This window comes from Aedes albopictus, chromosome 3 (assembly GCF_035046485.1).
Source record: "Aedes albopictus strain Foshan chromosome 3, AalbF5, whole genome shotgun sequence".
Classification (NCBI taxonomy): Eukaryota; Metazoa; Arthropoda; class Insecta; order Diptera; family Culicidae; genus Aedes; species Aedes albopictus.
Window position 1 is genome coordinate 162387771 of NC_085138.1, and position 25702 is coordinate 162413472.

At 40.6% G+C, this 25702-nt stretch overlaps 2 protein-coding genes across 3 annotated transcripts in view; both read left to right on the top strand.

Annotated features, from left to right (window-relative positions):
- Positions 1–25702, top strand: part of LOC109401135 (inactive ubiquitin carboxyl-terminal hydrolase MINDY-4B-like) — a 40822-nt gene that overhangs the window by 8388 nt on the left and 6732 nt on the right. The window contains exons 2-4 of one of the 2 annotated variants that reach the window (XM_062858783.1): positions 6721–6834; positions 6894–7253; positions 7335–7556. In XM_062858783.1, the coding sequence (XP_062714767.1) occupies positions 6721–6834; positions 6894–7253; positions 7335–7556 (696 nt within the window). The remainder of the gene's footprint in view (positions 1–6720; positions 6835–6893; positions 7254–7334; positions 7557–25702) is intronic. The other variant, XM_062858784.1, reaches the window with a different exon arrangement.
- LOC134291270 (uncharacterized) overlaps positions 7564–25702 on the top strand; it is a 210420-nt gene continuing 192281 nt past the window's right edge. Inside the window, exon 1 of the mRNA XM_062858785.1 lies at positions 7564–13444. Coding sequence (XP_062714769.1) covers positions 11173–12081 — 909 coding nt within the window. The 5' untranslated portion in view covers positions 7564–11172 and the 3' untranslated portion in view covers positions 12082–13444. The remainder of the gene's footprint in view (positions 13445–25702) is intronic.

The following is a 25702-nucleotide window of genomic DNA, read 5'->3' on the forward strand; positions in this document are numbered from 1 at the left end:
TTCCATTAGTGGGTTCAGAATTTTAATTCTTGTTCGTTAACACTGCGAAAAAACGCTGCATTTATGTAAACGGTCGGCACCGGGCCCAGTGCGCAAAAGTGGCATGATTTACGAAACGGCAGATAACTTTTGAAAGAAGAAAAAGACACCTCAAATTTTTTGATATGTTATGTATAAATGTCCCAGCTTTCAATTGATGCAAAAATTTCGAAAATCGGTGGTTGCCCTCATGGTGAAAACAATGTTTTTGTATAAAAATCCAAGATGGTGGCCGAAATCAATATGGCCGACCCAACTTGTTATTATTGTAAATATTAGCTCTATCTCTCATCTTTTCAACAACATTTCGTTTTGAGGTGGTTTTCGGTGAAACTTTCGAGTTATAACGGTTTTAGTGAGCCACCATTTGAAAAAAATCGAGGGGTCTGCAAAAATTGTTGTGGCTCTAACTAACGGGGGGTCCATCAATTTGAGTAACCAAATGCATTTTTCCTACTTTTTAGGCGAGGGCTTCCAGAAAATCGGCACCTTAAACATTTTTGAAGACAAGGTGTAAATAGTGGGCCGGTCTCAGCGAGAATTACCCATGACATACTAGCTGTCCCTGGAAAATTTTGTATTGCCTACTGCGTTTTTTGACGTTCCAAGTTCAGGTCCTCGTCGAGTCCCCGTTCAATATGAGTCTTCAAAAGATAAAAATTTATTGACAATGTTTCAGTACATTTAACAGAATTTTGCATTCGGTTGAAACTTGTTGGTGCAGTTCTTAATTTTACCATGGATTCGGTAGAAACAACAACAAAATTTATTTCAGTGTAGCGAAAACCCCAGATTGGCAGTTCAAGCACGAACACTACCAAACGCCTTTGGGTATTCGTACTCTCTCTCATTCCCTCTCACACGTTCTTTCATTTCCATTATTCTCCAGTGCCATCTGTCATGAAGCGCAAGACAGCATACTTTGCACGCACACATTCTCACCACTCTCCTGTCTCCGCGCTATAGAGATAAGTGACATTTCAACACACGAGCACTAGCGCAATTTTTTCCTCACACAAAAGTGCACGCCGATTGAAAGGCTATTCAGATTGCATATGCAAATATTACCCAATCGAATTGGGTAAAACGGGTAAATAATGATTAAACTAACGTCCGGGGCAAGAGTGCAAATATTTTCCTCACAGTTTCACAACTACATCTACAAAAAAGGCACGCATACATTTGAACGTGATTACCACTATTCCGATCATCGAAAGCGGAAAAGCTTCATGTTCGAAAAGCTCACAAGCAATGTGACAGTTCTTTATACACTCTCAAAATATTTGATGCAATATAAGTGAGTTGTATATCGCACACTCTAAATATTTCAATTGATTTTCAAATTATGCACATCACATACAATACACCGGTATTTGATCAATAAATAAATTGCGCTCACTTTTGGTACATATGTACAAATAGGATTGATATAATTGCGAATAAGGGGAAGATTTGATTTTCCTTATAACAACTTAAATTCCGTGTTATCGATTGGCTCGGTAGCTTAGTCGGTAAAGCACTTGTATAGCATTTAACGGTATTCTGAAAGTTATAGAACTTTTAGTAAAACTTATAAGGTTTTTTAACACATTTTTAAAGCATTATATCTCAACATGTACTCGATGATGTTGTAAAATTAACACATGCACTAAAATCGCTCTAACTTGGTTCCCCCAGTTCCCGCAAAAAAAGTCCGGTAGCATTCGAAAAAGAAGAGTCTAAACTAGCATCCTAGACCGGTTGCATGTCGAATACGGTGAATACTACTACTTTTTGTACAAATTGGCAAATAAACCGTAAAATTTGAGTAAATATTGTACAAAATATTTTTAAAACTAAAAGCATCGCAATTTGTGCATCAAATATGCAAAATATACTAAATTAAAGGAAATGTATGCGTTATACTTGTTGGGCACATTTTTCATCACAAATCACATTTTTCTTAATATTGGTTAGAACCGAGAATTTTCGCTTATAAGAAGTTTCTCCATATAAAAAAAACTAAACAATTTTGTTAAAAATCGAAAAAATCAGTTGGTATACAATCAAACATAGCCCAAACAATCATACATATATGGAAATTAATTGATCTTAGAAAAACAACTTTTTTTATTTTTGTCGCCAAGTTTTGATTACTGGCCCATAGTGCAACGATATGATGCGTTGGTTATGATGTACACTGAAATGAAAACCCCATTAGTTTTTATGTGCGCAAAGCAGATAAAAGCGAATCGGTGGCTCAAATCCTCATTTTATGTGCAGCTTTTAGATTTTAAAGTGTTCGCATTAAATATAATTGAGTTGAACATATTTTTTATATGCACAGCTATGGCTTCTAAAAATGATTCCTTTACAACCTATGTTAACTGAATATAAATTTTGAGTGTATCGATTGATATTTCAAAACGTTCAAAACATTTCATTAACAGAAAAATGGTGGAGCAAGACTTTTGTTGCTGGCCTCGTTTACCGAGTTCACGGTTGCTTTTTCAAGTCTCCCGGTCGAGTTCCTGCAGTTTTTAAAGGTAAAATACGTTATCATTCGTAATCATTTTCTTTTACGTAATGATAATCAAAATATACCCAACAGATCCAGATAGAGGTTACAGCGCGGCAAAGCTTTGACCTCAGCTTTGACCACAAACGAACTTCCGAAAGATTTGGCAGAAATATTTTCGTTTGGACCGGACAAACTCTGCTCGAAAGCTCTATCACCGAAACGTCGCGTGTTAGGTCTCGGGAAAGATCAATGCAATCACCATAGCTTTTGATTCTTGTTCGAAATGCAGTTTTTCATCATAAAATAATTAGTCTGACTTATTTATTTGTGATGACATTTAAAATTCAATACGTTTACCTTCAAAATTAAAAAGTACGGAACTTTATTATTTATGTGCATTGCATGTAGAAACTAAGATGAGTTAGAAACCTGGTTCTATGTGCAACGTCAGTGAAATTTATGTGCAAAACTTGATTGCAAAAATCTATGTGCACGGCATTTACAAACTAGATGCGAATTATTTTTAGGGCCCATATAGCCGAGGCGGTAAACGCACGGGTATTCAGCATGACCATGCTGAGGGTGACGGGTTCGATTCCCGGTCGGTCCAGGATCTTTTCGTAAAGGAAATTTCCTTGACTTCCTTGGGCATAGAGTATCTTCGTGCCTGCCACACGATATACACATGCAAAATGGTCATTGGCAGAGGAAGCTCTCAGTTAATAACTGTGGAAGTGCTCATAGAACACTAAGCTGAGAAGCAGGCTCTGTCGCAATGAGGACGTTACGCCAAGAAGAGGAGAGGAGGAGGAACTCGGTAAACGAGGCCAGCAACAAAAGTCTTGCTCCACCATTTTTCCGTTAATGAAATGTTTTGAACGTTTTGAAATATCAATCGATACACTCAAAATTTATATTCAGTTAACATAGGTTGTAAAGGTATCATTTTTAGAATCCATAGCTGTGCATATAAAAAATATGTTCAACTCAATTATATTTAATGCGACCACTTTAAAATCTAAAAGCCGCACATAAAATGAGGATTTGAGCCACCGATTCGCTTTTATCTGCTTTGCGCACATAAAAACTAATGGGGTTTTCATTTCAGTGTACTGGGAAAAAAAATATTCAATGTGTACGTTATATCGTAGCCAACTGTATCGAGAGTACGCTGTATCGAGGGTACGTTATATTCGAAGATTCCTGTTGTACTCAGGAAATCTATTTTAAAAACCATAAGAGAGTCTCTCAGAAGTAGATTTTTGTGGAAAATTTCCTGTGTTACTTAAGCTCCTCCAAAACTCTGTACAAAAGGGATAGGTACAAATTCACTGTGAATTCTGTCAGGCATATTTCAAAAAAATTTCTTTACTTTTTCCAAAAGGGGTAAAATTTTATTGATCTGGTAGAAATTATATAGGTGCAACTGAGAATGTCTCCAGAGTTCCTCCAGGAGCTGACACATTGTTTTTAAAAACGTAAAAATCTCTATGCTGGAAGTGACGTCTGCAGGTTTACCGAGTTCACCAGGAATTCCGAGAAGGCCCTCAAGAACTTCTTTGGTATTTTCGCTATAATTTTGTTGTCAGGATTTTCCTAGCAAAACTAAAAAGTCCTTAGGGAAATCTTCTAGAAATCTGAAAAATTTCATTAAAGAAGTATTCAGATTTATTTAACATGAAAGTACTAAAATACCTGAGGCTATGCCTGTCTATAAAAATAGTCAGCCGGCAACAGGGGATTGGCACTTCTTTTTCTAACAGGGAAATCCACATTTATCTGTTCCTAACCGTCGCTAACCACTGCTAATCGAGCAGCAGTTAGACGCGGTTACCGACGGTTAGCAACGGATAAATGCGGATTTTTCTGGTTAGCAAAGGAAATGTGATTTCCCTTGGCCGGCAACTCTATCAGTGTTACACTCATGCATCTCACTAATGCAGCACAGATACTTGACAGACACCATGAAGATTTTCCCGGTACCTTTTTCAATTTCCCGTGTTTTCCCGTATTTTTTCCGGTGCTTTCGAAGTCCCAGGGTTTTCCCGGTTTTCCCTTATTTCCCAGATGGATGGACACCCTGATTTTCTGTTGATATTCCACCAGAAGTCCTTGAGGATTCCTTTAGGTATTCATGCAGAAATTTATATAAAGATTCTTTCAGGAATTCCTCCAGATATTTATCTTCATTATTTTCTACAGGATTTCTTGCATTGATTTCTTCAAAAAATCTTCCGGATATTCCTCAGAATTCTTTTAGAGATTTCTCCAAGAAGTTTAAAATAAGGCTTGTCCACTTTTTCAAAAACGTTCTCTGCTTCTCAAGTCCACCCCCATATTTTGATTGGCATCCAAAAAGAAGTGACTGGTCAAAACTACAGCCATTATTGCCCCTTAAAGCTAGTTTTTAGGACACATTAGGCTTTCACGAATTTTAATAATTTTCGTTCAACTCCTACATCATTGATGCCAAGGAAGCAAGTAACCAGCAAAAACAGTTACTTCTTTTTGGATGCCAATCAAAATATAGAGGTGGACTTGAGAATCAGAGAACATTTTTAAATTAGACAGGCCTATTCTACCTATATTCCTTCAGGAGTTTGACCAAAATGTTTGTTGGGTTGGCATCACTGCTCCCAGTATCGTGTGTATTATGGACACATGGAAGAGGCTGTTTCTAGATTAGAGCACTCTGAAAATTAACGCTGAATTCATCATACAACAGCCTCATCCACTTCAAAAGTTTTTTTCTTGTCCCTCAACATTTTCTCCAATTTACACAAATCACAACCATGCCATCTTTGAGTAACATCCATTAAGAACGTTACGCTAAAATTGTTAATTTTTATACGGATTTTTCCATGGCGTACTTAATGGATGGCCCTTACTGTTTATGTTTTGTTTCACAAACCCAGAACCTTTCGATTTAGTTCAAAATTGACAGAAAAGTGCCCCGATCTTATCAACCCAAAACACTATCAGGATCCTACTGAATACAGCATACAAAGGCAATGTCCATAAATTACGTGACATTTTGAGAGGGGCGGGGAGATGCAGCATTTGATCCATTCAAACTTCAGAAAACTTATATAAAAAGTATGACTAGCGGAAGCAGAAAAAAAAAGTTTTTTTACGTAATTTATGGACGATTCCCTTATTCGAATTTCTGGCTACGCCACAGTTTCATGATAATAAAATAACAAAAACATATGTTTTTATACGTTTTTGAATTTTGATATCATTTTTATATGCGATTCGATTTTTCAGAGTGAAATAAAAATCTCTCAAATACTCTTCGAAAGCTATCTCTGTAACCAAATGTTCAATCAGAACAAAATTCAATAGCGTTCTACTAGGATATTGAAGCTTTCATTTCGTGCTAAGAGATCCCAAATCGATCAAAAGACGGCTGAGAACCGTGACCGTGAGTGACATTTTTTTGTAACTTACACACATGCACTTGCAGACATTTGCTCAGTTCGTCGAGCTGAGTTGATTGGTATATGTGACTCGGCCCTGCGGGCCTCGGATCGAAAGTCGGTTTTCCAAGCGGTATTGTTACCTGGGTGTAAGAAAGGTAAAAGGAGATCAAAAATTTAGATCATTATTACCCCGGATTATGGTACACATTTAATGCAGGACAGGATTTTTTTCATCAGTGTACATGTACAGTACACATGCATTATCTTCACTTCATCAAATATTTAAAACTAGCTGTCCCGGCAAACGTCGTACTGCCTGCCTACTGTGTTTTTGACATGCAGCTCTGTACAAAAATGCCCCGCAAAACGGAATTTCAAACTTACCCGTTTTCGGTGCTTTCCCGGTCGATTTTCCCAATTATTTTTTTGTACGAACACGTCGGACCCCTGTACAAATGAAAGACTGAAAGAATTGTGTAGATCCGTTGGCCCGTTCCTGAGCCTATTCGTGACATACAAACACCATTCCATTTTTATTTATATAGATAGGTAGTACAATTAGAAATTAGAAAAAACCTGATGTGTCCATTCGATCGCATGATTATCTTTACTTAAATGAAATTATGTTTATGATAAGACGTTGCGTAAAACACCGAACCAGAACAATAAACTACTCCGCCGTCAGATGTACAGGGGTTATATTGCATTCTCACGTTTCAAGGTGTATTGATCGTAACTTCAACGTTTCTGCCATTCCAGGAGTTACGCCAAACAGTATTCGGTTCAGCCGCCAGCCCTCCCCGAGGCGAATGGACCCGTACCGGAATCAACTTCGGTGCCGCAAATGGAGTACGCCAACCGGCAACACTTTTTGTGCTGACTCGATCCTCAGGCGAGGCCCCACTCACATCTGGTTTCCTTTGCCCTTTCAGGAATATCCCTACGGACTGCGGACGCCTCGCAATGCCACCCGGGGAATGCAATCGGTGCTGCAGGCATTCATCATCAAGCATTTCATATTCGATGTTAAGCCTAGAGATAAGTCTGTGCCACTTGAGGAACTGCTGAAGCCTACCGAGGCTGAACAGGCACAAGCTCTATATCTAGCTATCTCGGATATCCTATGGAACATTGGTGAAAAAACCAAGGCGATTTTCGCTCTACCGGGTGAAGCATCGCACATTCCGCACAGCCACGTGTACTTCCAGGATAACGTTACGGAGAAGCTGTTCTTCTTCGAGTTCACCACGCTGGATGAGATGCAGATCTTCGCCAAGCGTTACCTGCCCTACGTGAGCTGGCTGCGAGCGACGTCCGAAGCGAACGTCTTAACCGAGTTGTCTCTGTCTACTTCTTTCTCTTGTACTCCACAGTTCACCGAGAACCCGGGACCGGGGGCCCTACTGCTACTGTACAGCGCCGTTGTGACGCGTGGCATGGAAAATCTTAGAAATGATTTAGACGCACCAAAGGGAGCACATTTAATGGGTCCGTATGAAGAAGGATCACTAAATATAGTCACTTTGTTGCTGACAGGCCGTGCCACGCCGTACTTACACAATGGTGTTGTATACGTTGGCGACGAGGATCACTACGTAAGTATAGGAAGGCCACGTGGTTGTGAGATGTCCAGGACTTCCAGGTGTAATAATACTTCTATCTAATAAACCCTTCCATACCAGTTATACATGTCCAGTTTTGCGAGTTCACGCTTCTTTTATTGGAGAGACTGACAACTTATACATCGTTTATACATACAATTAAAATAAACTAAAGGCTGCTCCCACTCTGCATAGCGAAGTTTTGCGTGTGTTGCCTTCTGTTAATCGAACTATTACATTGTTCTATTACGCTTCATATGGGATCAATAGAAACAGTCTTTCAAGCATATGGTCTATAAATCCAGAGTTTTAAAGGCGTGACCATGCTGATGCTGACATGTACGATTCCCGGTTGGTCCAGAAAATTTTCGAAATGGTAATTTCCATGGGCAAATGGAAATCGGGCATAGAGTATTTTCATTCCTGTCACAAATGCAACATGGTGATTGGCAAAGGGAGCTCTAATTAATAACTGTAGAAGTGCTCATAGAACACTAATGAAATTGCATTTCACTAATTCAGACATTTCCCTGCGTTGTGGTACATTTTCGCAAAGCTACTACACGGCTCGTTGCACTATCACACTTTCCCGCTGTTTGAAAACCTCATAGGAATTCTGGAAACCTTATCTGAAGGAATCCAGTCTCAGAAAAATCCGAGAGTCCAAGAAGTAAACCGGAAGGAATCGCAAGAGGAATAATTATGAGGCAGATAATTTTTTTGTCCTTTGCCTTACTAGTCGGCTGGTATGTCTGAGATAGACGAAAAAACTCAAATTTCGAAGACACAGTGTGTGTTTAATTGACAACTTGAGAGGTAAATTTTGTTAAAAATTACCACTTGTATTGGTGGGATTCGAGAGTGTGGAAGATTGACATCTAAGCCAAAAGTTGTGAAAGTTGTTTTTTTTAGAATCGTAACTTATTCTGTGGCTAAGTTGGTTAAAGCACCGGATTAGTGATACGGAGTCGTGGGTTCGAATCCCACCAAAACAAGTGGTATTTTTTTCACAAGTTTATCTCTCAATTTGTAAATTAAACACACACTGTGTCTTCGAAACTTGTGTTTTTCGTCAATTTCATGAGAATCTTCAAAAGAATCCTGGGAGAGTTCCCGAAAATAACATGAAGCTATCCCGAGGCAAATCTCTGAGAAAATCGCGAGGGAAATTCCCGTGAAAATTCCAGAAGGAATTCCTGAGATAACCCTGATTAAGTCCCATGTGAAAACTCTGAAGTCATGAGAGGAATCCTTGGATTAGCTGCGTGAAGAAACAATGAAGAAGTCTAGAAGAAATCCCTGAAAGAATCCTGGAAGAATCTCCGAAAAAAATCCCGGAGGCATCTTCAAAGGAATCCAGAGAGTAATCTTTAAAGGTATCGTGGAAGGAATAATGAAAGCAGTCAATCATGAATCCCAGATTAGCTATTGGGATAAATGACGTAAATATAAGAACGGTTAAATTTCCATTTCATTTCATTCAGTTTTAAATAAAAGAATTTCTAGCAATCAAAGTGCTAAGCAAGCTCCATACTGCAGACAACCTGTAAATTTACAATCCAATGAAGTGTGGCTTACCGCAAGAGATGGATTATAAATTACTTATAGAGTTTATTCCGAAATAGTGCTTTGACTTCTTCGGAAATTTTCGAATAGTTTTGGCGTTTTAGTCTTTTCGGGGTCAAAAACAACTAAATGTATTCTTCTTCCAACGTTTCGATCCTTATTGGATCTTCCTCAGGGAATCTGTAATTTATTATAGTCATTTTCATTGGTTTTAACACATTGGACTAGACTTAACACAAACCGAATAAAATTGTTGCTTTTTCGTCCAGTGGTACTTTTTTAAAACTTTTAACCGTCATTTGTTGTTTTTGCTATAAAAGGTTATTGTCAATTAAGGAATACCTTAATGTCACTGTCTACTTACAATTTGTCCGTTTTTTTCCGTTCCGAAAAACCTTCAAATTCAAAAAGATAATTTCTGTTAATCGAAAACCGGACCGCTATCCACTATTTTGCGTACAATTTTTAAAATGACAGTTTTAGTTTGTTCTATTCGTGTGTTGTGTGTTCGGTTTCAAAATTACTAGGGTAAGAAATCAAACTTTGAACTAGTCAAAATGTAATCTTAATTTGAACTATTTTGAAATTCATTGAAATGGCGTACTTTTTGGGCAAATATTGACCCGAAAAGGTGTTAAACAGTTTTCCGTAATATAATCTGATAACATAAACTTTAAAAGCATTGAAAAAAGCATTTTTGACATCGAAAATAAGCAAATGAAAAATCACTGTGATTTTCACCTATTTCCCCTCAGAGAAAGCACATTTTCGGTGCACCAATACAGGTCAAGCATTGCATCACACGCAATAAGTGAATACATCAAATGAAAGCTTATTTATCGTAGAATCGACCAACCGAATAATATTCGGCATTATTTCTCATAAAATTATCAAATTAAAGTGATTCTTACTTGGAGCATGTTTTCTTAAGTTGAACCATTTGTAATTTAAATTTGAACTAGTAAACGGGGGCGAGCTTCCATTGTTGGCCTGCAGACTGCGCTAGTGGTTGCTTTGTTTACTCTTGAAGGATGAAAAATTCAAATTTAGTTTCCAAATTCCTAAAGAATTTCGAACATTCTGAGTTGAGGTTCCACTGCCTAATGATAAATAGGTATGAGAATTAGCAGATTCATATGATTTTTAATTGTTTAGCATGGAATTGGCTGTTTTGTGAGTTGCTAGAGCTGCTGCTGCCAGTAGTTCAAATTAAGATTAAAATTGGTTCCAATTATGATTACGATGGTTCAAATTAAGATTAAAATAATTGTTGATGAAAAATCGAATATTTCAATGAAATTCGGTGCAAATACATACTTTTTACCATTGAACAGAAAGCTTATACCCGTGGCTTTTATGTACATAAGATTTTGCCGTAGTAAATTATTTCTATGTGGGAGAAAAAATCACTTAAAATTTGCACTGCCTCAGAAAGCCACAAATTTGGTTCAAATTTTGATTACCTACCTTATAATAAATTACCGATTCCCTGAGGAAGATCATTTAAGGATCGAAACGTTGGAAGAAGAAAACTTTTAGTTGTTTTTGACCCCAAAAGACTGAAACGCCAAAACTATTTCGAAAGTCTTCAAAACAGTCGTCGTCAATATAGTGAACTTCTTCGGAAATTCCCCCGGGCGTTCCTATGAAAATTACAACAGGAATGCAAACGGTGCTCTTTTTCAATTGCAATTCTTTCAGCAACTTTATTGAGAAATTCTCCGCGAGTTCCATTGGAAATTTCTCTAGGAGATTTTTTAGAATGCTTTCAGAAGTTTGAACAAAAATTCTTGAAGGAGTTCAATCGCAAATTCATTTGGGAAATCCATTCGAAATTCCACCAGAGTTCCTTCACAAAATGAGTTCTGTCGGAAATTTTCCGATGAGTTAGTTAGAGCTCAACTCCCGAGCCGAGCGGACGCGGTTGTGTATCGCAGTCGATTACGGGAGCCATACTCCGGCTAATTTGTGGTCAGTTTCTTAATTTCGAAATAGTGAATTCGTTTCGTGGTGTTCGCGTCGGGATCGCCGCAATCGCGTGCAAATGTCCGCGATTAAACGCCGCGAAAACACATTTCGCGTCGATTATGCGAATGTGCCGAAAAAGCCCACCTCTGAGGAGGTCCACCAATTTGTCGGTGTGACGCTAGGGCTGAAACGCGAAGAGGTGCTACGAATACAGTACAGCCGAAGCAATGGAATCGCTTACGTCAAAGCGACTAGCTTGGAAGTAGCACAGAAAACTGTCGAGGAACACGACAATAAACACGAGATGACAATCGATGGAAAACCATACAAGCTACGTCTGCTGATGGAGGATGGAGCAGTCGAGGTGCGGCTGTTCAACCTCTCCGAGGATGTCACGAACGATAAAATCGTCAAATTCCTTAGCGCCTTCGGAGAATTACATTCTATTCGGGAAGAGCTGTGGGACGACGGCCACCTGTTCTCCGGTCTACCGACTGGTGTACGAACTGTTCGAATGACGGTAAAAATAAACATTCCCTCATACGTCACGATCGACGGCGAGAGAACCAATCTAGCCTATTACGGTCAGCAGCAGACTTGTAAGTATTGCAGTGAGCACGTACACAACGGCGTCTCCTGCGTACAAAACAAAAAGCTGTTGGTTCAAAAACTGGCAGCGAACAGTACGTCATACGCCGATGTTATGAAACACCCGAATCTCCCTCGTACAAAGCCTTCGTCATCGCAGCGGAGACCAGATCAACTAGCGGTAAAGCTAGGCAGACAGCCTACCCAAAAAGCGGCAAACGAGAATGCCGATCCGACGACAAGCCGTTCGATGCACCTACCGGGCAACGACCAAGCTAACGACGACAACAACCATGCTACGAAGTCAGATGAGCAGCAGCAAAAGGGACACGAAAGCGAACCGTGGGTCAGAGTACCTAACACGGAGATCAGCGATGCACAAAAAAGCCGACGGTAATGAAACAGATTCGTCAACCTCCAGCAGACACTCGTTCAAACGTCCTGCCGGGAAGAAGATGCGGTGCGATGGTACCGACGACTCTGAAAACAAAGACACCCACCAATAAACCATCCTCTTCACCAGTTATAACGTTGCGACAGTAAACGTGAACACGATCACGAGCAACACCAAAATAAATGCGCTACGAACGTTCATACGAACACTGGACATCGACATTCTGTTCCTCCAAGAAGTAGAAAATGATCAGCTTGTTCTACCCGGCTTCAACGTCATTGCGAATGTTGACCACGCGAGAAGAGGCACTGCCATCGCCTTGAAGGACCATATCCAATTTTCGAATGTGGAAAAAAGTTTGGATGGGCGTTTGGTCGCTGTGCGTGTCCAAGACACAACGTTGTGCTGCATCTATGCACCGTCCGGCACTGCCTATAGAGCCCAGAGAGAGCGATTTTTCAACAACACTCTGGCCTACTATCTTCGTCACCAAACAGCACATACCATACTCGCCGGCGATTTTAATTCCGTTCTTCGCCAATGCGATGCTACGGGAAACAACTCTAGCCCATCTCTCCGAACCAGCGTACAACAGCTGAACCTTCACGATGTGTGGGTCAAACTTCGTCCCAGGGATTTCGGCCACACATACATTACCGCTAACTCGACATCACGCCTGGATCGCATATATGTCAGTGGTAGCCTGTGTGGTCATCTGCGAAACATACAGGGGATAGACAAAATGATCGGGACAGGCAAAATTTTCACTTTTCAAAAAGTGTTCAACTAGCTGTAACTTTTCGAAAAGTGCATCAAATATTCTCAAATTTTTACTGTAAGTTCATCAACTACATGTGTGTCAGTGGTCCAAAATTAGAAAAGATCGGGTCATTCTCCACGAAGTTATAAAGATTCTTGAAAAAGGTGAAATTGTCCGATAGCCAACTTTGAGCTGTTATATCTCCGGATTCAATGAACCGATTGAAATGAAATTTTGACCATTTATGACTTATATAATGAGCTATGAAAAACCATTGACTTAACTTAATATTTTTAACACGGAAGAAAATTATAACGATTAGATTATTTTTCTAATAAAACACCAAATTTTCCAAAATATCAACATCGTTTCAAAATTCAAGATGCAAATTATATTTCATTTAATTTCCCTCTAATTGACTTATATATAAATGTGTTTTGAAGGAAAGTAACAACATAGCTACCAATAAATTGAAAAAGTTATAGAATGCATATTAAAAATGGACCAATTTACTAAAAAATCGTGAAAAAATTAAAATCGCTATAATTTTGTCTCTTGTTAAAAATTTCAAGTTAAGTCAAATGTTTTCCAGAGTTCATTATACAAGTCTTAAATGGTCAAAATTTCATTTCAATCGGTTCATTGAATCCGGAGATATAACAGCTCAAAGAAGGCTATCGGATAATTTTACCTTTTTCAAGAATCTTTATAATTTCATGGAGAATGGTCCGATTTTTTCCAAATTTGAACCACTGATGCACAACTAGTTGATGCACTCACAGTAAAAATTAGAGAATATTTGATGCACTTTTCAAAAAGTTACAGCTAGTTGAACATTTTTTGAAAAGTGAAAATTTTGCTTGTCCCGATCATTTTGTCTATCCCCTGTACATACACACGTGTGTTAGTTTTCTGATCACATGGCAGTGACTTCACGAATATGCCTACCTGATCTAGGGCACCCGCCCGGTCGAGGGTTTTGGTCACTTCGACCGCACCTCCTCACGAATGAAAACATTGAGGATTTTCAACATCGATGGCAGTTCTGGACCCGTCAAAGGCGCCACTACCGCAGCTGGATGGATTGGTGGCTAGAGCACGCAAAACCGAAGATCACCAGTTTCTTTCGCTGGAAATCGAAACAAGCCTACGATGAATTTCATCATGCGCAGCAATTACTCTACGAGCGGCTACGTCGGGCATACGAGGCATACTATCAAAACCCAGCAATGCTTACAACTATAAACCGCCTCAAGGGAGAAATGCTGAGTTTACAACGACAATTTACCCAAGCCTTCGTTCGGATTAACGAACGAATTATCGCCGGAGAACCTCTCTCAGTGTTCCAACTCGGCGAAAGGAGAAGGAAACGTACGACCATATCCCGAATCGACACCGAAGAAGGAGAGATCATCGACAACTCGCAAGACATCAAAGAACACGTGTACCAGTATTTTGCCGAACTGTATTCGGAGCCGGAGAGGGAACCACAACAACACGAAGAGTTCCAGTGTGACCCAGTTATCCCTGTCAACGACGCGGTGAATGAAGCATGCATGGACGACATCACGACGGCGGAAATTTGGTCTGCGATAAAATTGAGCTCGTCTAAAAAATCCCCCGGGCTAGATGGAATGCCGAAGGAATTCTATCTCCGACTTTTTGATGTTATCCATCGTGAACTAAACTTGATATTAAACGAAGCACTTTCATCGAATTTCCCCTCTAAATTCGTCGAAGGCATCGTTGTGCTTGTCAAGAAAAGAGGAACTGGCAACACTGTTGGATCATACAGGCCAATATCGTTACTCAACTTTGACTATAAGTTGCTCTCGCGGATACTCAAGGCACGATTGGACAACGTTATGAAATCCCATCGCATTCTCAGCTACTCTCAAAAATGTTCGAACGGAGACAACAATATATTTCAGGCAACGCTAGCCCTGAAGGACCGCATAGCTCAACTTACAACACGAAAGCAGGTAGCTAAATTGATCGGATTCGACTTCGATCACGCTTTCGACAGAGTGAGACATTCTTTCCTGTACGCAAACATGAGAGCACTCGGTGTGAACACCCGACTGGTGGATTTGCTCACTCGCATTTCAACGCTCTCGACTTCTCGCCTGTTGATAAATGGGCATATGACGGCATCATTTCCAATTCAACGATCTGTGCGTCAGGGAGATCCACTATCAATGCACCTGTTTGTTTTGTATTTGCATCCGTTGCTGGCATCGCTTGAACGTGTGTGCGGGCCCGACGATCTGGTAGTAGCCTATGCCGATGATATCAGCATCGTAGTCACGTCGGCACTAAAAGCTCATGAAATGCGTGACTTGTTCCTGCGGTTTGGACATGCATCAGGCGCTGTTCTAAATTTGCGTAAGACGACGTCAATCGATGTCGGTTATATCAACGGGAATCCAATTGGAATTGATTGGTTGAGAACGGAAACCAAAATCAAAATTTTAGGGGTGATTTTTGCCAATTCGATTCGGCAGATGATCACCTTGAACTGGGAGTCCTTAATAGGTAATATTGGACAGCAAATTGGACTACACTCGATACGCACACTTACGCTACATCAAAAGGTGATTCTTCTGAACACCTTCATCACTTCAAAGATATGGTATTTAGCATCGCTTCTGCCATTATATGCCATTCATGTAGCAAAGCTGACAAGTGCAATGGGGACTTTTTTGTGGAGAAGGCAACCAGCACGTATTCCAATACAACAGTTAGCTAGACCCATCAAGGAGGGCTGAAACTGCAGCTTCCCATGCTGAAACCGAAGGCCTTGCTTCTGAACCGTCACATTCGGGAGCTTGACTGCATTCCTTTCTACAATACTTTTCTTTCTGGGGTAAATAACCAAGCTCCCCCCGCTGACCTGCCCTGCTTGAAATTCATCCTCCAAACTTATCCACGATTACCGGCTGAACTACAACAACATCCCTCCTCTGATGGCATACACCGTTTCTACCTAAACCAAACCGATCAGCCAAGGGTAGAAATATGTCATCCAACTGTTGAATGGAAAAAAGTGTGGCGTAATATTGCTGACAAGAAGCTAACATCGGAACAACGAAGCGACTGGTATGTACTGGTTAATGGAAAAACCGAGCACCGAAGCTTGTGGCACACAATTAGAAGAGCGGACAGCGATCAATGCACGCACTGCAACCTGACAGTGGAAACGCTGAAGCATAAGTTTAGTGAATGTATGCGTGTTACTGCGGCGTGGAGGCACCTACACAGCGTCTTGGAGACTGTTCTGGGTGGACGCAGGAGACTCACGTTCGAAGATATGGTACGACCGGTTTTGAACAACACTTCCAGAAGGCAAAGGACAACAATTCTCAAGCTCCTAATAAATTATGTCACCTTTGTCACGAGATGTGACAACGCAGTGGACGTAGGGGAGTTAGATTTCTATCTTCGTGTTGAAATGTAATTAATGAACATGTAATTAATTTTAAACATAATCAACTAGAAATAAACCAAATTTTATTAAGTAAAAAAAAAATGAGTTGCTTCGATATTTCCTCGAAGAGTTTTACTATGCAATTTCCCGGCATAGTACGCTCTATCGGTAACTCCTCAAGGAGTTTTTTCGTGAATTGTTTCGGGACCTCATCCGGGAATTTCTTTAGGAATTTTTTGAGAATTTCTTCATGATCTTCTTTGGGAATTTGACGAGAAATTTCAGGAAGGAACTTCTGGAGAATTTTCTAAAAGAACTTTTGGATGACACATTGAAGGAACTTTTGACTCCTGAAAGAATTCTTAGAGAAACTCCTGGATGAATTCCCAAAAAAAACAGGAGGAATTCACAAAGGAACTTCTGAAGTTATTCCCGAAGCAACTTGTTTAGAGAAATACGATGGTACTCATCAAGGTATTCCCAAAAGTTCATTTAAAGGAATTACCGATGGCACTTTTGGAGAAATTTCCGTTAAAGCACTCTCAGGAGAATTCTCGAAAGAAGTCATGGAGCGATTCACGAAGGAACTCCTGCAGTGATTTGCGAAGAAACTACAGGGAGAAATACAGGAGGAACATTTTGAGGAGAACACGATGGAACTCTTTAAAAAATTCCCACAAAAACACCTACAGGAATTTCCGATTGAACTCTTGAAGGAATTCCCGAAAGAAAACCTAATGGAACTCTCGAAGGAACTTTTCAGAAAGAACTCCCACATAAACTCCCGAGGGAACTCTTACAATCCCCGAAAGGGCCCTCGAAGAAACACCTCGAAAAATTCTTCCAGGAACGCCTGGTGGAAGCCCGTAAGGAATTCATGGAGGAATTCCGGAAGGATTTTCTGAATGAACTCCATGATTAATTCATGGAGAAATTCCTGAAGGTATCCCGAGAGCATGTCCTGAAGGAATCCCGGGAGGAATTCCTAGAGGAATCACAAGATGAATCGTGATAAAAATTCCTTGGTGAATTCAAGGTGGAATTTCTGGAGGTAAACATATAGGAATCCCTAAAACAATTGTTGATGTAATTATTGTAGAACCTCTGAAGCAATCACTGGAAGATCCCAAACGGCATCCTGGGGGAATTATATAATTCAGCTTAGTTGGGAAACTTGATGGCAACTTTGAGTACAACAGGTTTCAAAAATCCCCCATGATGAATAGAACAAAACTGTCGAAAATGAGTTCCCCTCCTTCAAATATTTTCTCTCGATCGAGGTTTCAGCGTAACAAATGTATATTATATTTTTTAAATGCGGTTCGAAAATCTCAGCCATCTTTGCAATCTTTGCTGTCATATCTTTATAGGCACCGTAAAACGGGGTAACATTGATCGGCTTAACCGGCCTCATGAAATGCTCAAGCAAACATTTTTGATTGAATCAGTTTCTGCTCACGAATGGATTTTCGTAATCTATTATTATTTATCTATTAAATGACATGGAATTCATGACAATTTGATTTAATGAATATTGAAAGAAATCGATTTTTCTCTTAACTGTGTTTCGTAACGCAATGAGATACATTGTCAAACATTCATGATTGGCAGGGCCGGATCTAAGGGGGGGCCGGGGGGCCCGGGCCCCCACATTTTTGGGGCCCCCACAAAAACCTTTTTTGCTTGCTAACATTAGCTTTATTTTTCGTATTGCTCAAGTACTGTTCGAAAATAAGAAAAAAACATTTTTGGTCATCTCTCAGAAGGGCCTCCACATGCTCTCGGGCCCCGGGCCCCCACAATCCTTAATCCGGGCCTGATGATTGGTATGAATATTAGATACAATAATGGATTATAAATCACCTTCAATGTGATATCCTAGAGTTGGATTTAAAAAAAAACGAAACTTTTATGAAAATGCTCTTTTTCAAAAAAAAAAATAATTATTTCAAGTTGTTCAAAGTAGGCTAACACAATCCATTGCCTACCTTTAGGCGTTATTCGCGGTTTGGGGGATTTTAATCTTACAATAATCACTGACATGATCAATGTTACTCAAAATCAACATACTAAAAAGCTTGAAAGTTTCCAAATACCTTTTCAAGTTACTAAACACATACTAAGAGGTCAAAGGATCAGTACTTGTTTCAAAAAAATATAAGACATGTAACATTTGCTTAAACAAAGGAATCAATGAAGAAAGATCGAAAATTTTGATCAATGTTACCCCGAATTACGGTACAAAATTACACTCCTTATATAGAAAAATGGTTCAGCAAATACAGCACAACCAGTAACCATGCTCTATTTTCTACGTTATAATCATATACATAGTTCTTACGCTATTCAGTACATGGATGCCTAGAGATGAGTGTGGATTTTTCAGTTTTTAGAAAAAGTTGGTCTTATATTACTCCTTTTAGGGTTTTTCAATGTGTTTCTTACTTAGATGAAACCAACATACATACATTTTTTTTCAACATCAAGACATAATCAACTATAGTACGCCACAATACTCCGTTTGTGACTGCCGCTCTCCATCCTCGGTCGCGCCCAATGCTCGCCAGGTCACGCTACATCTGGTCCGCCCATCATGCTCTCTGCGCTCCACGCCTTCTTGTGCCAACCGGATCAGTTGCAAACACCAGCTTTGCAGGGTTGTTGTCCGGCATTCTTGCAATATGCCCTGCCCACCGTATCCTTCCGGCTTTAGCCACCTTCTGGATGCTGGGTTCGCCGTAAAGTGCAGCGAGCTCGTGGTTCATCCTTCCTGCACACCGCCGAGGATCGTTCTTAGCACGCGTCGCTCGAAAACTCCGAGTGCTTGTAGGTCCTCCTCGAGCATGGTCCATGTCTCGTGCCCGTAGAGGATCACCGGTCTTATTAGCGTTTTGTACATGGTGCATTTGGTGCGTGGGTGAATCTTTTTCGACCGCAGTTCCTTCTGGAGCCCATAGTAGGCCCGACTTCCGCTGATTATGCGCCTCCGAATTTCAAGGCTCACGTTTTTGTCAGCCGTCATTGCTGCTTCGCGTTTCAGGCGGGTGTACAGCTCTGCCACCATTCCAAATGTTCTGGCAATAATGTCCATGTCGTCCGCAAAGCACACAAATTGACCGGATTTTGTAAAAATCGCTCCCCAGCTGTTGATCCCGGCTCGTCGCATCACACCTTCCAGAGCGATGTTGAAGAGAAGGCATGAGAGTCCATTACCTTGTGGCAGTCCCCGGCGAGATTCGAATGAACTGGATAGTTCACCCGAAACCCGAAACGCAATTTTGCACATCGTCCATCGTTGCTTCAATCAGTCTAGTCAGCTTTCCAGGAAAGCCGTATTCGTCCATAATTTTCCATAGCTTTGAGCGGTCGATACTATCGTACGCCGCTTTGAAGTCGATGAACAGGTGATGCGTTGGGACCTGGTATTCACGGCATTTCTGGAGGATTTGCCGTACGGTAAAGATCTGGTCCGTTGTCGACCGGCCGTCGATGAAGCCGGCTTGATAACTTCCCACGAACTTATTCGTTTTAGGTGACAGACGACGGAAGATGATCTGGGATAGCACTTTGTAGGCAGCATTCAAAATAGTGATCGCCCTGAAGTTCTCACATTCCACATTCTCTCTCACTCGGGATGTGCTCTGATTGTGAGTGAAACTTGTGCTCCTAGTTCAGTTGAGTGTTTCGACCTGTTTTTCTGCTGTTTTTACTGCTTATCATCGTTAATCGAAAGGACAACATACCGGAGTAAATCGTTATAATCAAGTGCAGTCTGTTAATTAACAGCTCAAACAATAACATTGAAATTATTTCTGTGATTTTTTTTTGGACAATCCCGAGTAACTTTGGCAGCCATCTTTTGGTTGAAAGGCCATACCCTGTTCATCTATTTGTCATTGGGATGAACCAACGACACTCACCTCGGACTGACAAAATCGACGAGCACTCAGCAGAAACCATGATCAAAACAACAACAACACACTATCCTAAACGTGATTTGATTGCGGACAATCAGATTAAAAGTTTTGACGATCTACTGCTGCAAATGAAACTCCTCTTCGACGAAACCCATCGTAGAATTGATGCTGCACTTTCGTCCAAAATGGAATTTGTGGAGGCACCACGAAATCAGCTAACTGGTGAAGATGTGGACGACGACGATATTTCTACGGATGCTGTTCCAACGGTGAAGCATACTGAAGGTTGTTCTGATCTCGAAACCGACGTGCCTGATAATGCTTTGCATTTGGATCAACGCCCCAGTACAAGTTGGATCAGGATGGTTCGCTTTGATTTCATCGCGACGGCCACGATCATCTCGGATAAGTTGGAGGAACCGTTTCTCCTACAACTTTCTGGTGAAGGATTATACTCAACTACAACGTCGTTTTTTGCACTTGAGATATCAAAGGGCTATCGATATCAAAACTGGAACCTTCCGAAAATTGCGCTTAGCCGTACAATATACGGGCTATGTGCTGATCCTAAGAAAGTTAGGAGACTTAGGACCCATGTATTCGTCATGTGAATTATGTTTACCCTTCCTAAAAGTGTTTTCATCTTCCTACCATAGTACGTTCCGTGAATCCTATCCCAAAATATCCATGACTATTCCCCTCCTGAAAGTTAAACCTTTTCCACATAGCTATTGATTTTTTTTTCCTACGCGAAATTCCATGTTTCCAATCCTGAAGCTATCCATGTTATCTTCCATCCCAAAAGTCATGTGGGGGTGTAACTGTGAGGGAATGGTGTAGTCTGTTGAGTTGCTGTTACTGCTGCTGCTGCTGAAGGTGTGGATTATGCTGTTGCTGCTGCTGGTATAGAGGATGTTATGCTGATTTGATTCTCTTGTTGTTATTGCTAATATGCTTAAGCGATGGTATTATTACTATTTCTACCTGATTCAAACTCTGGCTCAACTGAACGTTGCATTGTTTCTTTGCTCAAATTATCATTTTGTTTTTATTTATTGAGATGTATTTGACATCAGAATTCGCTGTAGTATTAAGGTCTAGTTTCTTGTCGTCCACTCCTGTCGTGATTTCTTTGCGGTTTTCCATTGATGTTGGCTGACTTGGTGAATGAGAATGTCCGTACAAATGAAGGTTTTTCGCATATTCCACGTGCTGTGATGCACTCTGCTTTATCTAATAGGAATATCAATATTTGCCACGTGAACATACAAAGTTTGTGTGCTCGGCAAATGAGCAAGTTTGATGAATTCAAAATGTGTTTCATTAATAGTAAAATTGATCTGATATGCTTGACAGAAACGTGGTTGTCAGAAAATGTTACAAATGAGTTGATAGCTGTTGATGGCTATACATTGCACAGAAACGATCGTGAACGACGCAGAGGTGGTGGGGTGGCTATTTATTGCAAAAATGATTTGACTTGTAGAATATTATCAGATTCTGAATTATCAGATGAAATTAACGACACTGATAAAACAGAGTGTTTATTTGCAGAGATTGTGTACAATTCAGAAAAATTCCTCTTAGGGTTATTCTACAATCCTCCCAGAGCTGACTGTGCAGACAAATTGGAGCAAAAACTTTTTGAACTGTCGTTACAATTCCAAAATGTTGTTTTAATTGGTGATTTTAATACTGATTTCAGCAAAATAAGTGCCAAACGTGATCGAATGCAGGTGGTTATAGATAATTTTGGTTTCGTGCGGGTAGGCAAAGAGCCTACTCATTTTTACCCAGGGGGATGTTCTTTAATCGACCTATTATTTACAAATAATGCTGATTTTGTGTTCAATTTTAACCAAGTAAAAGCCGCAGGCTTCTCAAAGCACGACATTATATTTGCTGCCTTAAATATATCACGGCATGAAAATAACACTTCCACGTACTTCAGAGACTACAATCGTATCGACCACATATCGTTACAGAACGCCATGAACAGTATAAACTGGGAGAATTTGTACTCGATTGATGACCCTGACATTGCACTTGATCTGTTGAATACCCACCTGCGTGATTTGTTTGAGTCCTTCGTGCCAGTTTGTGTAGTTAAAAAATCTAATAAGAAAGAATGGTTCAACCATGATATCATGCATGCAATGATCGAAAGAGATTTGGCTTATAGAACCTGGATAGCTAACAAAAGTGAACAAAATCACAATCAATATAAGCGTCTACGTAACCGTGTTACACATCTTATTAATGTGGCTAAGGCAAATTATGTTTCGAGATCTGTAAACGGCAGTGGCTCTAGTAAACAACTCTGGTCAAAACTGAAAAATTTGAATGTAGCTAAATCGAGCAAAACGGACCTACAATATCCGAATACTAGTGAGGAAATTAATGAATACTTTGCCAGCAATTTTTCATATGACTCTTTACATGTTCCGTTGATTGCCAGTAACACAAATGGGTTTAGGTTCTGTCCAACGACTGAATATGAGGTGATCAATGCCATAGCTTCAATTAAATCCAATGCACTAGGATTGGACGGAATTCCCATAAAATTTGTTAAGCATGTTCTTCCTTTGATGATTACCCAGATTACATATGTTTTCAATGTCATTATTAAGTCCTCAAAATATCCTCGGGCTTGGAAAGTTGTGAAAGTTATTCCTATCTCAAAGAAAGCAGGTAAAACAGATTTGAATAATTTGCGTCCAATTAGTATTCTTTGTGCAATATCTAAAGCTTTCGAGAAAATCCTAAAAAGTCAAATTAAGACATTCTTAGACAGATTCCAACTTTTAAGTCCCTATCAATCGGGTTTTCGAGCAAAGCACAATACAACCAGCGCTATATTGAAAGTTCATGATGATTTACACTCTTGTATTGATAAAAAAGGCATCGCTTTGTTAATGTTGCTCGATTTTTCAAAAGCGTTTGATCGAGTATCTCATAGCAAACTTTTAATAAAATTGTCAAGGCAATTCGATTTTTCAAATGAAGCTCTAAATTTGGTTAAATCATATTTGGTTGGTCGCCAACAAAGTGTGTGTCTCAATGGAGCAAATTCTGATCTTATCAACATTGTCTCTGGTGTGCCACAAGGCTCAGTTCTAGGGCCAATTCTGTTCACTCTATTTATAAATGATCTTCCTTCAGTTCTTCATCATTGCAAAATACATTTATTCGCAGATGATGTTCAGATTTATTTTCATTCTTCTGATCTTTCCGAGCATGATATGGCGGTTTTGATTAATACAGATTTGTCCAGAATATACAACTGGTCCAAGCGCAACCTATTACCTTTGAATGCCTCCAAATCTCGTGTTATGTTTATTTGTCGATCTCGATGTCCATCTAGCTTACCCTCTATTAAACTCGGAGATGATGAATTAGTTTATGTCAATAAGTTTACTGTTTTGGGAATAATTTTACAAAGCGACTTAGAATGGGATGGTCATGTAAATTCACAGTGTAGCAAGATTTATAATGGGCTTCGCACTCTTAGAATCACTGCAAATATGCTACCCTGTGAAGTTAAACTGAGACTGTTTAAAACACTTTTACTTCCGCATTTTTTCTATGGTTGTGAATATCTATTGAATGCTTCAGCTGCAGCATTACATAGACTACGATTGGCTTTGAATGTTTGCATTCGTTGGATTTTCAACTTATCAAGGTTTTCTAATGTTACACGCCATCATCAACAACTATTGGGATGTTCATTTAACAATTTTCATAAACTACGCTCCTGTCTTGCAATTTTTAAAATAATAAGCAATGAAAAACCAACATCGGCCGATGCAGACAGGTGGCCAACTTTTCGGGCCCAGTTCAGCTGCGATACCATCCATACCAGCTGCTTTGTTGGTTTTGAGCTGGTGAATGGCATCCTTAATTTCCCTCAGCGTGGGAGTTGGTTCATTTCTGTTCTCCGCTGCACTGACGTCGACGTTTCCTCCGTTTCCGTAAGCTCCCGTGCCTTCGTTCTCCACGTCGTTCAGGTGCTGATCGAAGTGCTGCTTCCACCTTTCGACCACCTCACGTCCGTCCGTCAAGAGGCTTCCGTCTTTATCCCTGCATATTTCGGTTCGTGGCACAAAGCCGTTGCGGGATACGTGTAGCTTCTGATAGAACTTCCGTGTTTCTTTGGAACGGCACAGCAGTTCCATTTCTTCGCACTCCGCTTCTTCCAGGCGGCGCTTTTTCTCCCAAAAGAGGCGGGTCTGCTGTTTCCGCTTCTGTTTATAACGTTCCACGTTCTGTCGAGTCCCTTGCTGCAGCATTACCGCCCTCGCTGCGTTCTTCTCCTCCAAAACCGTTCTGCACTCTTCGTCGAACCATTCGTTTCGTCGATTCCGTTCCACGTACCCGATGGTGCTCTCGGCTGCGTCGTTGATGGCTGCTTTCACTGTACTCCAGCAGTCCTCTAGAGGGGCCTCATCGAGCTCGCCCTCGTCTGGCAACGCGGCCTCGAGATTCTGCGCGTATGCTGAGGCGACATTTGGTTGTTTCAGTCGCTCTAGGTTGTACCGTGGCGGTCGTCGGTACCGTAAACTGGGGTGTAGTTGATCAGTGGGGTGAACCTGATCACTCAATTACCCACGGATATCGACTTACAAGGAAGTTACCATTCCATTTTAATGTTACGTTATTGGATTGCGAATGGTTAAAATATAATTGTTGCTTTCTTGAAAGTCGATATCTGCGGTTAATTAAGTGATCAGGTTCACCCCACTGATCAACTACACCCCAGTTTACGGTACCGTACATTGTTGATGACGGAGAGTTTTGGGCGCAGTTTGACCATCACCAGAGAGTGGTCGGAGTCGATGTTGGCGCCACGATAGGTCCTGACGTCGATTTGAGATTCCGTCTGCTATGGTGATCTCTAGGTGTAACTATAAGGGAGGCTGTGTTGGAAAGAGGTGCTACGTATGCTCATATTTTTGGAGGCGGCGAAATCAATGAGTCGTAGGCCGTTTTCGTTCGTTTGCTGGTGAACTTTCCAATCGTCGGCCTGAATTTATCCTCCTGGCCTACCTGAGCGTTCAAATCTCCTATAATTATCTTGACGTCGTGACTTGGGCATTGATCGTACTCGCGTTCGAGCTGCGCGCAAAATGCGTGCTTGTCATCATCAGTGCTTCCGGAGTGAGGGTTGTGCATGTTTTTTATGCTGAAGTTGAAGAATGCGTGTGTTGCCGCAGCTCTGGTAGATGGTATGATTACCTTTAAACGTTCGCACCATGGATCCTATCCAACACACCTCCTGCAGCGCTACGATGCCGAACCCGCGGTCCTTCAGTAGATCGGCGAGTATGCGGGTGCTCCCAATGAAGTGGAGAGATCGGCAGTTCCACGAACCGAGTTTCCAATCGCAAGCCCTTTTTGTTCGCTGAGGTCGTTGCCGTTGGTCTCGGTTCGTATTACTCTGTTGCTGATTTTCCGTTACAATGGTTTTTACGGCTGGCTCGTAGGGTCTGACACCAACCCCCTACTTTCCGGAGGACCATA